General features: G+C 40.5%; 2 protein-coding genes across 7 annotated transcripts in view; both read left to right on the top strand.

Moving 5' to 3' along the window:
* LOC110524330 (guanine nucleotide-binding protein subunit alpha-11) overlaps positions 1-14842 on the top strand; it is a 104316-nt gene extending 89474 nt beyond the window's left edge. For all 5 annotated transcript variants that reach the window (XR_016496244.1, XR_016496243.1, XM_021603871.3 and 2 more), the window contains 2 exons: positions 4860-5013; positions 10097-14842. Coding sequence is in view for 3 of the 5 variants with exons in the window: in XM_021603871.3 (XP_021459546.3) it covers positions 4860-5013; positions 10097-10287 (345 nt within the window). In the remaining 2 variants the exon portion in view is untranslated. The remainder of the gene's footprint in view (positions 1-4859; positions 5014-10096) is intronic.
* Positions 14843-15252: 410 nt separating this feature from the next.
* LOC110524329 (TLE family member 5) overlaps positions 15253-16392 on the top strand; it is a 35938-nt gene continuing 34798 nt past the window's right edge. For both annotated transcript variants that reach the window (XM_021603869.3, XM_021603868.3), the window contains exon 1: positions 15253-16292. In XM_021603869.3, the coding sequence (XP_021459544.1) occupies positions 16266-16292 (27 nt within the window). In that variant the 5' untranslated portion in view covers positions 15253-16265. The remainder of the gene's footprint in view (positions 16293-16392) is intronic.

Raw genomic sequence — 16392 nt, 5'->3', positions numbered from 1 at the left:
GTTGTAGGCTCCTAAGTGGACCATAAGGTTGAAAACCAAACCAAATTAAGAACTAAACTTAAATTATTATAATTTTCTTTAAATTAAGTAACTCCGCCAGAGTGTCTCTTTTGGGTCACTTTTGCTGGTCCCAAGCCCGGATAACGGAGGGTTGGAATTGTGACATAAAAACAATCGACAGAAGAAAGTTAATTTGTAGTTCTAAACATGTTTAGGCTGTTTTTTTACTCACGTTTTGTCTCCCCCACGATGTTATTCCTCTCTCCTACAGCGTCCATCACAATTACATGCACATGGCCAATTATGCAAAGTAGGCGATGACGTCATTTAGCGTCTTCTAGCGACTTTTAGGACATCCAATAACTACTTTCCTTGCTGAGGAGTTGGCAACCCTGATTGTCTCAATGGAGAGTTCGGCTTCCAACTAGCCATGTGCGACATGCACGCACAGTTACAAGCCTGCTAGAGTTAGCGGCAGGGAGATGAGCAATGTCCACCGTCCTGACCTGGAATGTGAAGCTAACTGAAGCTGTCTAACTTAATAAAAGCCTGAGTAGTTCTCGCTTGCTTCGTAGTATACCACTTAGAAGTTGTTTCTGATGAACCCATGAGTTCCAATACCAGTAACCGTTGACAACCAGTCAGGGGGAGAATAAAAATCTGTTGGAAGTGGAAACCAAGTGATCTAACTACCGAAGTTGTCTGGTGAGTGTAATTTATTAATTAAAATTTCCAATAAACTTTAAATTGCATTAGCTAATTTATGCCTAGTTAGCAATATGTATGTAATGTTTTATAGGATAGAGTGAAAAACATTGTTGCTTTATCAGTTTCAATGAGTCAGAGCCGCTGGCTGGCTAGCTAACATTAGCTAGCTAACATCTATCATATTTTTCGCAGTTAATGTAATAGCCTGCTAGCTAACTAATGATTTGTTGGATTAACACTTGTATTTTTAGGTGAAGATGTTGCTTTCTTTTAATATCAATATGCATGTCAATATGCTAGCATCACAGTTCAGTAGTGTTAGCAAGTACAACAGCTAAGGTAGCAACAATATAAGCTGACTTGATATCAAAACAAAACTTAATTTTTGAAGAATACCCTTCTCCTATCCTGTGGTATTGGAAGAGAATGCATCAACATCCAGGAAATGTTTGTGGTGCTCTCACTCATAACACATTTTTTTTGTGATGAATGAGTGTATTGTCTTGAAGCTTGATAAGGTAAGCAAATGCAAGTACTTTTCAAAAGAAATGTACTAGTAGCTCGCTCATGTTGATCGTTGTTCCTCTTTCTTTCTAGAAGCAGTCAGTTACACATTGAGGCCTTCAATTAAACAGAGGACAGAGAAATGTGTGCACCAGGTCAATACTTGTTTCATGCATGGCCTTGATTTAAGTTAATAATTCATTTTTGAAAAATTTGAATTGCCATATTAGGCATAACTCAGTTGTGTTTTCTTCTGACCAAGCCTTGTACATCCGAGTCAGGACGAAGACCACTGGCTCTTGATGAAGTCCCCAGTCTAGAATAAAGATCTTAATTAGTTGTTTAGTTTACATCAATTGTGTTGAGTCTTGGCTGGAGAAAAATCTCATACTGTAGGTGTGTAGGAACATTTGGCCACACATTTAAAAGGTAGATTTGGTAGGGCTAAGTTCCAGTTTATGCTAGCTACATCGTTTGTTTATATAGCAGAAGGCAGAAACATTTTCCTTGCTGAAAACAAATATAGAATGCCAGTTTCAGTGAGAAGCATAGCAACATCAAGGCAATTTTGTAACAGTTGACCTGTTTTTCCAAAGCCAAACCTGTCCATTAGCCCGCTAACTCTACCTTTAAAGATGCCAAAATAGAGAACACCTTTCAACGTCTTAATGTTTTGTGTTTTCATTGCATTCGTTCAACAATTTGGACAAAGGACTTCTCCAAAGTTAACTCAAAAAGGTAATAGTTTTGAACTGGGTTTGATTTTGTTTATTTTCATTATTTATATTCTGTTCATTCTCTTTTTAACTTCCACTGGTTGAATGCTCATTGCTCACTTATCACTTGGCTTATGTAAATTCTGTAGTTGCCCCTTTAAACATCCTACGGTTAGCATACCCATAGTGTTCACATTTGTCTCATGTAAATGTTGTAGCTACATAAAAAAATTAAATAAACAATTTGGGGAATATTCAGTCTTTGCTCTTTTCATTTACATTCGGATAATTTCAAGGTTAATATTGTACCACTTAGCATAATGTTTTCATTGTGAGATGGAAAAAGTTGTATTGGATACATTTTTATCTGTTGAAGGGATACTTCAGGATTTAGGCATTGAGGCATACTTCGGGATTTGGCATTGAGGCCCTTTATCTACTTCCCCAGAGTCAGATGAACTTGTGGATACCAATATGTCTATGTCAAGAATAAAATAAGTTAATGGTAGTTTTGCGAGCCAATGCTAACTAGCGTAAGCGCAATGACTGGAAGGCTATGGTATCTGCTAGCATGCCATAGACTTGAAGTCATTATGCTAATGATAGTTAGCATTTGCACTAGCGCTATGTAGCAACTTCCTTCAAACTGCACGCAGAGACATAAATGGTATCCATGAGTTTGTTCGTCTTACTCTTTGGAAGTAGATGAAGAGCCTCATTGCTAAAATCCAGATGTATCCCTTTAACTAAACATGTATTCAATGTATTTTCTCTGTGGGAAGCAAGTTCATTTAAAGTTATATATGATTTGGTTTATGTAGATCAGACATTGTAATATTGTTGATACTCAAAGTAACTAAAAACCTGATCTAATTTGCATATTCATAATCAGTTTTCAGAAAATTTGCAGCAAACAGTAGAATATTTTCCACAAATTTCCCAGAATTGTTTGCCAGAAGTTCACAAGTTTCCTCAAATTTTCTGCAAGTTTCTCACAAAACGAATGAGCAAATTGACCAAACATTTGCCAGAAGCCTGTTTTTTCAGTAAGGGTATGAATATTCCACTTGACAGTATCATTACATTTTTATCGTGCAGTCATGCATTTCAAATTACACTGAATTGAGTGATATGCAGGCTGGATCCACTTTAATGTGGTGAAAGATGGACTATTTTGTTTGAACTGCCATTGAAGATGCACTCCGGGATCGTAATCACAACAAGTTGAACATAACATTTCATACGACTTGGACGTAACATATCATATGAAATGGATGACCTACAGCACTACACAATGTTATGTAGTACACACAAAAGAGGGATGTTGTGGCATCCTGAGCACCACTTTCAAACCATTGACTGAAATTATTTTCAAAAGTTCTGGCGCATCCGGATAAATCAACCAGTGTCTCTGAATAAGAGACTATATATACCAAAGTATGTGGATACCCCTTCAAATGAGTTGATTTGGCTATTTCAGCCATACCCGTTGCTGACAGGTGTATAAAATTGAGCACACAGCCTTGCAATCTCCATAGACAAACATTGGCAGTAGAATGGCCTTACTGAAGAGCTCAGTGACTGTCAATGTGGCACCTTTCCAACAAGTCAGTCAAGTTTCTGCCCTGCTGGAGCTGCCCTGGTCAACTGTAAGTGCTGTTATTGTGAAGTGAAAAAGTCTAGGAGCAACAACAGGTCAGCTGCAAAGTGGTAGGCCACACAAGCTCACAGAACAAGACCGCCGAGTGTGGAAGTACGTAGCCTGTAAAAATCGTCAGTTCGTCGGCAGCTTCATCAAATGGGTTTCTATGGCCAAGCAGCCGCACACAAGCCTAAGCTCAAGTGTCCGCTGGAGTGGTGTAAAGCTCGCTGCCATTGGACTCAGGAGCTGTGGTAATGGATTCTCTGGAGTGATGAATCACGCTTTACCATCTGGCAGTCCGACGGACAAATCTGTGTTTGGTGGATGCCAGGAGAAAGCTACCTGCCCGTATGCATAGTGCCAACTGTAATGTTTGGTGGAGGAGGAATAATGGTCTGGGGCTGTTTTTCATGGTTCGGGCTAGGCCCCTTAGTTCCAGTGAAGGGAAATCTTAACGCTGCAGCATAAAATTACAGTCTAGACAATTCTTCCAACTTTGTGGCAACAGTTTGGGGAAGGCCCTTTCCTGTTTAGCATTACAATGCCCCCGTACACAAAGCGAGGTCCATGCAGAAACGGTTTATTGAGATTGATGGGAAAGAACTAGACTGTCCTGCACAGAGCCCAGACCTCAACCCTATCGAACACCTATTGGATTAATTGCAAGCCAGGCCTAATCGCCCAACATTTGTGGCCAACCTCACTAATGTTCTTGTGGCTGAATGAAAGCAAGTCCCCCGCATCAACTTTCCAACATCTAGTGGAAACCCTTCCCAGAGGATTGGGGGCTGTTATAGCAGCAAATGGGGGACCAACTTCGTATTAATGACCATGATTTTGGAATGAGACGTTCGACGAGCACATACTTTTGGTCGTGTAGTGTATGCGCTCATAAATTACATCAAAAAAGCCTCCATATGTGGATTCTGGATACTGAAATAGTGGTATGCAGGGCAGTTGTGTTGCACATTTTCACAATGTAAAAAATGCTAGGCCACGCTTAAATAATTTCTCTGACAGAAGGATTGTTTCTTCATAGGAAAATATAATTTACTGTCAAGTTTTAGGGCCAATGGATGACATTGGAAGGAATAGATTGGTTGATTTTAGAGAAACAAAATGCTAATGATTAGCATATTTTCAAATGCTTTTGTTCAGTATTTGTCCACACATTTTTATAAAACAAGTAAAAGGCCCTCATTGTGCAAAGGTGTAGGTTCTAGAGGTTGTGCATATGTTAAAATGTTCTGACCATTCCCCTTCCCACTCCCCTTCCTTTTCTTTGTCAGAATCGGATGGAAGAGAGTAAGGCTTTGTTCCGGACCATCATCACATATCCCTGGTTCCAGAACTCCTCAGTCATCCTGTTCCTCAACAAGAAGGACCTCTTAGAGGAGAAGATAATCTACTCCCACCTGGTCGACTACTTCCCTGAGTTTGATGGTAAACTACTCTTTAACTTTATCCTATCTACTAACTCGCTGCACTGACCAATGTGGGCATGTCCAGTACCATGGCAGTTACTAAGGCAAATTGTAAAATATAATGCATATTATAGTAATTTCTTTATTGTAACATTTGTTAATTTTAAAACATTTTTAAGTCTTTAGGTAAGGTGGCATGAACATGTGCCTGAATGTTTTAGTTTTTTTGTTAGCATATAGGGACACCATGTGGCTACACAATGAACTGCAATGCAGTACAAATTCACATGATCTATTAACCAAATGGGTAGAACATGCTTTACATTCTATAATTATTTTTGCATTTAAGTAATGGCAGGTAATCCAAGAAAGAAAACAATGTAGGCAGTCAGTACGATGCAGAAAAACTTCAGTAAGCTATTTATAGGTAATATATACAGAGACTACATGTAGAAAGGGGTAGATAAGCCTATGGTACACTACATTACCGAAAGTATGTGGACACCGGCTAGTCAAACTATAACAGCCTCCACTCTCCTGGATGGCTTGTTTCCATTCAGCCACGAGCATTAGTGAGGTCAGGCTCTGATGTTGGGCGATTAGGCCTGGCTCGCAGTCGGCATTCCAATTAATCCAAAAGGTATTTGATGCGGTTGAGGTCAGGGCTTTGTGCAGGCAAGTCAAGTTCTTCCACACCGATCTGGACAAACCATTTCTGTATGGACCTCTCTTTGTGCATGGGGGCATTGTCATGCTGAAACAGGAAAGGGCCTTCCCCAAAATGTTGCCACAAAGTTGGAAGCACAGAATCGTCTAGAATGTCATTGTATGCTATAGCGTTAAGATTTCCCTTCACTGGAACTACGGGGCCTAGCCCGAAACATGACAGACAGCCCCAGATAATTGTTCCTCCTTCACGAAACTTTACTGTTGGCACTATGCATTTGGGCAGGTAGCTTTCTCCTGGCATCCGCCAAATCCAGATTCGTCCGTCGGACTGCCAGATGGTGAACTGTGATTCATTGCTCCAGAGAAAGCATTTCCACTGCTCCAGAGTCCAATGGCGGCGAGCTTTACCCCGCCCCAGGTGACGCTTGGCATTGCGCATGGTGAACTTGGGCTTGTGTGCAGCTGCTCGGCCATGGAAACCCATTTCATGAAGTTCCAGACTAACAGTTCTTGTGCTGATGTTGCTTCCAGAGGCAGTTTGGAACTCAGTAGTGAGTGTTGCAACTGAACACAGACGATTTTTACGCACTTCAGCACTCTGCAGTCCCATTCTGTGAGCTTGTGTGACCTACCACTTCGTGGCTGAGCCGTTGTTGCTCCTAGACATGTCCACTTCACAATAACAGCACTAACAATTGATTGGGGCAGCTCTAGCAGGGCAAAAATTTTACAAACTGACTTGTTGTAAAGGTGGCATCCTATGACGTTGAAAGTCACTGAGCTCTTCAGTAAGGCCTGGAGATTGCATGACTTTGTGCCTGATTTTATATACCTGTCAGCTGCAACGGGTGTGCCCGTTATATCCGAATCCACTCATTTGAAGGGGTGTCCACACACGTTTGTGTATATATAGTGCATTTAACTGCTATTGAGTGCAAGCAAAAAATAAACTAATTGCAAAGACAGGCAATCCAACTCATAAAGTTATACAGGTATAGGTAGTAGTTACCTAATGTCATTTGTGTTTGGACATTTACAAGCAAATGTGAACAAGAGACATGAACAAAGTTTTGACATATGCTTGTCTGAAGGAAGAACTGGCTCTGGAGCAGCATGTGTACACGCTGTGAACTGTGTAGAGTCTGGAGTCGCTAGGTCAACGGACCTAGTTCCTCCGAGAAGAGGGGGGAGGAGCTGACTGAGGGGCCCAAAAATAACCCTGCGACGAAATCAAGATAGCAGTGACAGCTGTACAGAACTCCTCTAAAGGGCTTTGATTTCTCTAACACGGTAGAAAGCTAACACTACATGATGGCCCATCTCCTTATTAATTCAGCCACTCACTTAGATAACTAGCAAGTTACACAGCTGTAAAATACACAGCTGGACTCACCAGCTCCCGCTTTCTCCATTATGCTATTTACAAACACGCATGTGACTGGCTCATCTGTTCTGGGGAACTACGGTAAGCTTCATAAATAAGCTTCAAATAAATAGGTTGGATGGTATTGAAAAACCATCCTGTGGCTATTTCCGAATACCCTGGTATACGGTGTATCGCCCAAGCCTACCACAAAGGGGTTTATCAATGACGGTTTCACTCCAATGATTGTGTAGGACTTTTATTTTGTTGGCCTGGGGAGTATTGGATACTTCAGTTTTTTCTTGGTTGGAGCAGTATGTCTCTGTAAATAAAGCACTCTTGTATGATGATTTTATGACATTTTGGTTTTTATTGGGATCCGCATTAGCCGCTGCAAAAGCATCAGCTACTCTTCCTGGGGTCCACATGACATAATACATATTATAGAAAATGATTAGTCAATGACTGAAATACATACATTTAAACAGTCACACATAAACTACATATCAGTACATACACACAATATCTAGGTCGAATACATAGTACATTGGAAATTACAATACAAGACAGATAAAATGACTGTCTGTTCACAGTCCCCTTTGTGCAACAAGGTATTCTTTTATCTGTCTTTTGAAACTGCTTTTATTGCTACCTAGAGTTACTTGAGTTGAAGTCATGGCTCTATTTAATATTGTACGTTTACAAGCCTCTGCTCTGGATCTGGGGAGTGTGAAGAGACTTTTGGTTGCATGTCTTGTGTTGTACCGATGAGTGTCCGAACTGTGTGCCAACTGTTGAATAGACAGTTCTGGATCTTCAACAGATCAATACCTCGCACAAAGACCAATAGTGATGCAGCCAATTTTTCCTCAACTTTGAGCCAGGAGAGATTGATATGCATGTTACTGAAACTTCCCATCCGTGTACATCTAAGTGAGATAAATGCTGATTTGTTCTAGACCAACTGCAATTTACCTATGTCCTCCTTTGCTGCACTGGACCAACTGGGCAGTAGTCTAGGTGTGACAAAACTAGGGCCTGTAGGACCTGTCTGGTCGATTTGAGATGTCAAGAAGGCAGAGCAACGCCCTATAATGGACAGACCTCTTCCCATTTTAGCAGCATTGAGCCTGTTTTGTCCGTGACAGCTTGCTATCTAGGGTTACACCCAGCAGTTTAGTCTCCTCAACTTGCTCAATAGCCACATTATTCAGATCTAAATTAGGTTTAGCATTGAGCGAGTGAATAGTCAAACATTATGCTTATAATTTGAGATATTTAGCACCAACCTATTGCTAGTTGCCCATTCTAATACTGACTGGAGCTAATAAGTGTCTCAATTATTTATTTGACTGTTGCAGCCGACATATATAATGTTGAGTCGTCAGCATACAGGCTTTATTCAAGGTCAGTGGAAGGTCATTTGTAAAAACAGATAAAGATGGCCCTGCCCTGCGTATACCACACTCAACTGAATTTGCATGAGATAGGCTTCCATTGATGAAAACTCTCTGCCTTCTTTTAGATGCGTAACTCTCAATCCATAAGGCACAGGATGCAAATCCATAACGCCTAAGTTTTTTCAGCAATAGTTTATGATCAATGACATTTTGACTGTAACTTCTCTCCGTAAACCTTATTTCATGTCATTGTCTTTTTCAATTAACTTACTTCTGTCCGAGCATGGTCTCCTGAGACGAGCAAACTGCCCGACATGGAGATTGTCTTGTGTGCTCGGGTGGTAGCTGGTAACCAATAGTAATGTGTTCGGTTTATTTTCTATAAATCAAATCAAAGTTTATTGTTCACTACCTGTCCACAGCATCAGTATGTTGTCTATGTACTTGTACCAACCCATGGCTTTCGGTAGGAAAGGGTTGACTTGGGGGTCAAACACTATCTTTCGAAAGCATAGCAGCACCCGTTGCAAGTCCTTTTCAAACATTTTGGTAGATGTTGATATATAGTCATTCAACATCAAAGGAGACCAGAGTGACAATGTGTGTATTGGGTGGGTGCTATTGCAGGTAAGATAAGGTCAGACGATTCTCTCACATCGGAGGGGGGAGGTATTTATGGTTTGATGCAGTAGTCCACGAATTGTGACGGGTTCCAAAGGGGAGTAATTGCCTAACACTATCAGTCGTCCAGGGATTCATATCTTTTTTTGGTGTATCTTAGGAACTGTGTAGATTACCGGCGTGGCACTTTTTTTATGCACCAACAATCTGTTCTCTTTTGGAGATTTCATCTTTACGCAGGCCCTCAGTGAGAGTTTGCTAAATTTCAGCCGAAAGCAGTTTTGTGGGGTTTGCAGTAAGTCTCTTATAGAATATCTGATAGTTCCGTTGCCTGAGTATTTCAGTCTTATAGACAGAGTAGTCTTGTACTGTAACAGCCACTCCCTTGTCCGCTAAGTGGATTACTATAGAGATGTCATTCTGGAGATTAAGAGCTTGTTTCTCAGAGTGAGTAAAGTTGTTCCATATAGCCTTGTTTTTCCATGTTCCACAGACTTTATTTGATAACCCTTATTATGTGCATCTTTGCGTTTTACGCATCAGTGCATAAGCTGCCTTTCCCGCACACTATTTAAATAGACCCTCCTTTTACACACTAACTTTGTATTTATTCTCATGCACTATTATTCATGTTGCCTTTATATATTGACATGATAACGTTGTACATATTTTGTATATGGTTTACATTGTCCCCACCTCTATTTGTAGAGAAGTCAGCTTCCGTCCACATTGCTTCCTGAAGACTAGTATTCGAAGCGTGTTGCAGTAGTGCATCCTGATATTATACACCATAGGCTGATCTGCCCCTTTCTATACATATTGTCTGTAAATAGTTAGCTGAAGTTTTTCTGCATTGTACTTTATTTTCTTTCTTGGATTTAAATCACTTACCTTTTGAGATCAAGTGTAACGTCTCTTCCATTCAATTTGAAATTCCATGTGTGTTTGCCGGTAGAACAGGGATGTTGTGTACCCATTGCCTGTGGCTTTGGAATATGTGTGTGTGTGTGTGTGTGTGTGTGTGCATTCACCCGTGTGTGTACCCCCAGGTCCGCAGAGAGACGCCCAGGCGGGCCGGGAGTTTATCCTGAAGATGTTTGTGGACTTGAACCCGGACAGCGACAAGATCATCTACTCCCACTTCACCTGCGCCACGGACACCGAGAACATCCGCTTTGTGTTCGCGGCTGTCAAAGACACCATCCTGCAGCTCAACCTCAAAGAGTACAACCTGGTTTGAGAGAGAAGTTGAGCGAGAGAGAGACCTGCAGCCCACGCACAGCAGAGTACACATCTATACACCAACAAATTAAACAGTACACAGTTCTGCACTAAAATACGCATGTGAACACATGTGATGCACCAATATATATACAAACACACACACACACTCTTAATAGATCCCAGGCTCAATCCACCCATGGCCCCAACATCCTCCTGCTCCTTGTCTATGGTTTAATTGGGTGTGTTTTTTCAGTTCCAGTCACCGCCCCCCCATTTCTCTCTTCCTATTGCAGCCCATGCCCCTCCTGATGACACACACACACACACACATCTGCTCCAAGGCTGTCATGACCTGCCTGGGTGGTTGACAGGTCTCATTTGTCACCCGATGTGGCTCAGGCCTCTGGGTCACCCCTCTTAAAGGAGCGGGGGGGGTAGAGGTCTGTTTTGATTTGGTGGCTTGTGTGCTGGTGTGATTTAAAGGAAGGAAAGCTGAGGTTTTGGAGAACAGGAAAAAGCTGGTGTCATCGTCCCCCCTTCACCTCTGCCTACAGGGTAGGAGTGGGGGCTGGGGACCCACCAGTCTGCAGGGGGGTTGTGGGTAACTGCATATAATTGAATCAGAGCAGGGCCAGGTGGTGCTGAGGTGTGTTGGGAAGCTCTACTCTACATGGTATTTTGAGGTGTGTGGAAAAACACACACCTCCCCCAGACTGGAAGACACCTTGCACTGTTGAATGTAAAAAGTGTGTGTAATACAAGCAAGAGGATGCTCACACACAGACAGAGCAAGGGTGGGAGAGATGAAGTAAATTGATCTGTGTATATTAAGAATTGTTTTAGTTTATTGATTACTACAATTGCTACTACTGCTTTCCAGCTAACTTAAGTCACAAGTTGGTCCTCCACACACAATGTCAGTGCAGTTTCTTTTTGGAAAGGCATTCCTATTTGGCCAATATTTTGAGAAACAGTAGTGATTATTAAGAGTAAATAATATTTTTTTAATTTGTTTAATTTATGGACCAGATCTCTAGATGTTGTTGGTCTGACTTTTCCTCCCAGCTTCCATCCAGGTGTCTCCATCAGATGGGGAGGGGGAGGGTTCATACTGCTGTAAAAACATGTTTCGTCGGCAAGTCATCTACCTTTCGTTAGAGACTTCATACTTTGTTGCAGTTCTGTTCCGTTTCAATTTTGAAATGCTTGAGAAGATGAATTTCCATTTAGGGTTGGCGCTTTATGCAAATAGTAAAATAAAAAGACACTTATCAGTGGTTGAAGTTTTAACTGGTCCATGCTTGCATTTTTTTAAATGTAAGATTTTTGTTTGGTTTTCTTTTTTATCCCATATCTTATCTCTTGCTTGGTTAGAGTTCTTAAGATTCCATAGCTAACAATGTCAATAGATTTGCTATTTTGTTTTCGCAACATCATTCAGGTGAGTTTTCATTACTAGGGCTACTACTAGCAAAGTTGACAGAATGAAAAGACTATATGGATGAGTGTATGGACTATATGGATAGTGCAATAGGTGCAATTTAAAGTGGTTTTCTGAATCAGGGAGCCAGATGGAAGGCTATTGCCACAGGTTCAGAGTGCGAACAGTCCAGGGACACCAGTTAGCATTGGAGGATGACTTCTGCTGGATATTTGCCTGTAAACTTTTAACAGCCCGTTTGGGCCCAGAGCAGAGCCTAGTAAAACCACAAGGTGATGGGGGTCTCACAGCTGCTTGTCTCAGCCAATCTTCAGTGTGCTCTTCCTTTTCCACCTGCCACTCTTGTCACGAATCATGTCTTCTTCAGCGTGACTTTACTCCATTGTTGTGGGTAGTTAGTTTTACATCCCCTGCTAATCATGTTTCTATGCTTCACCTTTTGTACATTAAGAATGACCATGACTGGGATTGGACAGGGGTATTTTGTAGAAAGACGTTTGATTGCCACAGTGCTATTTGCACTCCAAAGAGCTTTGGGTTAGAATGGTCAGGTGAAACTTAACAGAAAACTTTAGTTTTGACAGACATGACCAACTTGTTGTTCATATCTTGTATGTTTGGTGCCAAGTATTTCTCATTCTACATGGCAAGTAATTACCCTGCTAAGTTATCTGTGCTCTGTTTAAGCTCTAGCTGTGCATTTACAAGTATATTGAACCTAGGGATGTTTTGGGTATATCCTGAGTATACTCTTCAGTCCCCTTTACTAATATGTCCACTGTATACTAGTCTGGCTGAAAGATCCAACTTGTACCTTCCCTATACGTTGCCTCATAACATAAACACCAGGGTTGGTGTAACTAATGGACATTTCTATAAAAAAATATATATATTTTGGAAAAGTTGTCACATTTCCTTTTTTAAAACAGCTCATTTATATATTTACAACATTTATACACATAAAAACAGCATTTAAATTAGTTAAAAAGTACATGTTAAAACAACCATGAATAAAAGTACTTTTCCTTGTAAAAACATACAATTATGTAAATGATTTAACAAGGTAACCATTTTTAAGACATGAAAACATGTTAAGTCACTTTGTTAAAAGGCAGTTTTTGGTCCTTTGGACAGGAACGGGGTGAGTCCTTATCAAACTCGCCTCCTCCTAAAAATGTTGCTTTTACTGGAGGTGGAAAGTATTACGTTACAAAAGTTTTAAACATGTTGGACATTTTGTAATGCCTTGTCATTTGGCCAAGCCACGGGTGGATGCATTTCAAGGTCTTTCTTTGTTAATTAATTTTCCCACAGCCAATACTTTATATACCACATTATTTGTGAAGTGTCCGTACAAAGCAGAAATATGAATGCTTCCTGTGCAACTGCAGATGAGGCTTTTGACTTAATTAGACATTTGAAAATTTGACTTTAGTTCGTGATTGCATTTGCCATGATCTTGTTGAGATTGTGGGCAAGTTGTCAGTTCTCTCAGGAGTACGAAGGTCTCTTGTCAGAGCAGGCTGGACTGAGATGTTGCCTCTGGTACTTTAGATCTCCACCAACACGGCAGCTTGTTTTTTAATTGTTTTAGTGGTTACAGCTTCTCTGCTGCTCTTACCTCAAGAAGCACAGTCATCCCCTTTTGACCTGTGGTTTACTTGCATAGGTAGAGTAGGGTTTAGTTATTCTCATGCTGGGCTCTTTTCATGCGTGTAACCCCCCAGTAAGTGATTGTGCTTTTCTTTTGTTTCATTATACTCTATTTCCTGTAAGCATCTGCATCAGCTTGTGGTCCAGTGGGTTTGAGGTGTATGATGTGCTGTGTGGTTACTCAGCCCCCCCCCCAAAAAAAAGGTCCAGTGCAGGCCTCCCTCCCTCCCTGCTGTTTCTAAACATGGGCATAGAGTCAGTGTGTCGGTTTACACAAAGTACCCTGGTTTTCACCACATGGACTATGGACAGTGTGTTGTATGTAGCTCAGTGTTATGTCCACCCTGTATAGCACATTAATTGAACGTCACAATAACTAGTAAGAGAACACGTAAGAGAAGTACCGTCAGCATTAAAACCAGCACTGTGGGGTTTGTTGAAGGGATACACTACTAGAAGCAAGTTCGTGCCATAGACTGAATAGCATTATATACAAACAGTTGCGACCACTCTTCCAGACAGTCCCTTGAAATAAGCCTGTTATACTTCAGCTTTATTTATTGTAATACTTTGCCAAGTGAAGGTACCGAAAGGGCAATATACTATAGCAGTTGGATTAATCGGTGAATTAATTAATATAGTGTTGTTTTAGAATGTCAGCTGTTCTCTCCCCTTACTTGATCTATTATATTTTATTTCTTCCGGGTCAATGCACTGAACCTGCTCTGCAGCAATGGGACTGCCTGCATTCATGCAACTTACAAGCACGTTTGTCGGTACTATGAGATGTGTGTACACTTTTGATGGTTAATGCTTTTGCTTGAGATTGATACTGATGTGATTGATGCATAGAAATACTAAAAGCTATCTTTGCATCTTTTTGTTTCTTTTGTAAGTCAGATGTTACCTGAACACTTGTATTTAGGACCACTTAATGATAGATTTTTTAAATAAGAGGTTAAATAAACTTTGTCTAGTGTTGTTTAAATTGAAAGTAATGTCTTTTCTTTTCTAAGTATAACAAATGTAAATTATGTACAATAATGAGTGTGCCAATCCCCATTCTTTGTAGAGCCAGACTCTAAACAAGTGCCAATGTGAAAAATCATAAAAAGGACCAATGTATTTCATGGTCAAATTTTTAAAACAAATAAACACTAAGTACGTGATTAAGATAGATAAATGGACAACTTTACTCTGTATTTAGGATTAATGATGAACTTTGGTTTTTAAATGTCATTTTAATTGCATGTGTTGGGGGTGGAAGGGGAGGAAATGGTATTAATGCAAAGCCCTTCAGAAATGGGTCCTAATGGTTATTGATTTACAGTATTTTAGCCATATTTCTCTTTTCTATGTTTCATTTCAACCACTGTTGCCTGAACCTCATTCAAACATGAAAATGATTTTCATAGCCTTCTCCTTCAAAGAAAAATTCTCTGTTTTCAATTGGAATAAAATGTGTTCCTATACTCTATGCTAGTGTTGTCTTTATTATGAACAATTTCCGAATGAGCTTTTGATACGTAGCCTATGTAGCGCCTACAGTATGATGTTTTAAAGATTTGAACACATAGGAATCCAGAAAACACACACTTGATGCATTTTCTTATGTGGTTGACATTTGTTAATACCACTGCTCAGTGGGAAACGATAAACAGACAAATTTAACTACTCTACTAATTTTAAGTGGTATTTTGGTGTTCACTTTATGTTCCACGAGGGGCGCTAGTTCTTTAGCCATCCAATGGGATGATTTTTGGGCATGTTCAGAAGTGAAACGTTGTAGAAAGTTTCAGATAGAAATACATTTTCTAGAACGCTGTTCCAATTTACAAAGGGAGCATCTCAATTACGTACCCTCGCGTCCTCTCTCCTCGCCGCTTCAAACCCCATTGGAGGAGAAAGGGGTTGGACCTCTGGCTTGCTCATTCGATGAGTTTTGAAGAGGCTAGGATAGAGGACGCGAGGAGGATTCAATTGAGATTCTCCCATATAATATGATTTGTTCTGTGCGTTCGAGTTCTACGTTGGGCGTTTTGTAACGTCGCACCTTGCCCCAGGAATGGAATGTCTTCAGCCCCGCAACTGCCATACATTGACTGTTCGGCTAGGGCTCTGCGAGATACTGAAGCTGAGCGAGTGTATCATTTAAAGTTTCCTACGCGATTTGTTATTGTAATGATTAACGCGTAAATACTTTTATTGCGACAACTGTTTACTCGTACTACTTGGTATTTTTTTGGTTGTTGTGAAGAAACGGGGAGGATTCAACTTCAGCGAATTCGGAGGTCCATTTTGTTATTTTTGCGAACCAAGCTGTTTTTTCCACTGAAGCTTTTATGGTGTTAGCGGACATATAGCTCGTTGGCTTTGTTGCGTTTGCTAAAATACACGGCGAATAAAGATTGAACAAAACAAACCACGACAAGACATATCAATATAGGTGTTAGCTATATGCATATTATATTTAGCTAGTACGTAAGCTAACGTGACCTAGCTAGCTACTACAGGCTGAAAGCTAGCAACAGTGATGAATCATTTTGAGCGACAGCCTTTGAAGAATTAAGCGAGGACCGTTCAAATGGTTGAGGTTTGTAGCTAGTTCATCAACAAAGAGAGAACGAAATTATATCAGGTGACTAATAACGTTAGGCTACCTCTGTCGAAAGATCTACACCTGGACAAACATATCATATTAGTTAGCTAACGCCAACTGCATCACCAATTTTGGGACAAGAGCTAACTAGCTATCTGGTCAGCTCGTGCAATTCTTGGCTAGATTCAAGCTTGCAAATACGGACAAAGAGGACCAACGTAAGCAAATATTTTTGTGTCAGCATTTAGAATCTTCCTCATTCATCGTATTTGGAAAGGAAAACAATAAACAAGGAATTGACATGATGTTTCCACAATCCAGACATTCAGTAAGTGGGTTTAATTTAATATTCAGACGCACTTGCAGTTTTTTTAAAATTATTTTCTGCACTGAACTTGTTTGTGTGCGCGTGCTAGTTACATTGTATC

The sequence above is a fragment of the Oncorhynchus mykiss genome, chromosome 5 (assembly GCF_057628025.1).
Source record: "Oncorhynchus mykiss isolate SJ-2025 chromosome 5, ASM5762802v1, whole genome shotgun sequence".
NCBI lineage: Eukaryota > Metazoa > Chordata > Actinopteri > Salmoniformes > Salmonidae > Oncorhynchus > Oncorhynchus mykiss.
This window is presented reverse-complemented; position numbering and strand designations above follow the sequence as displayed.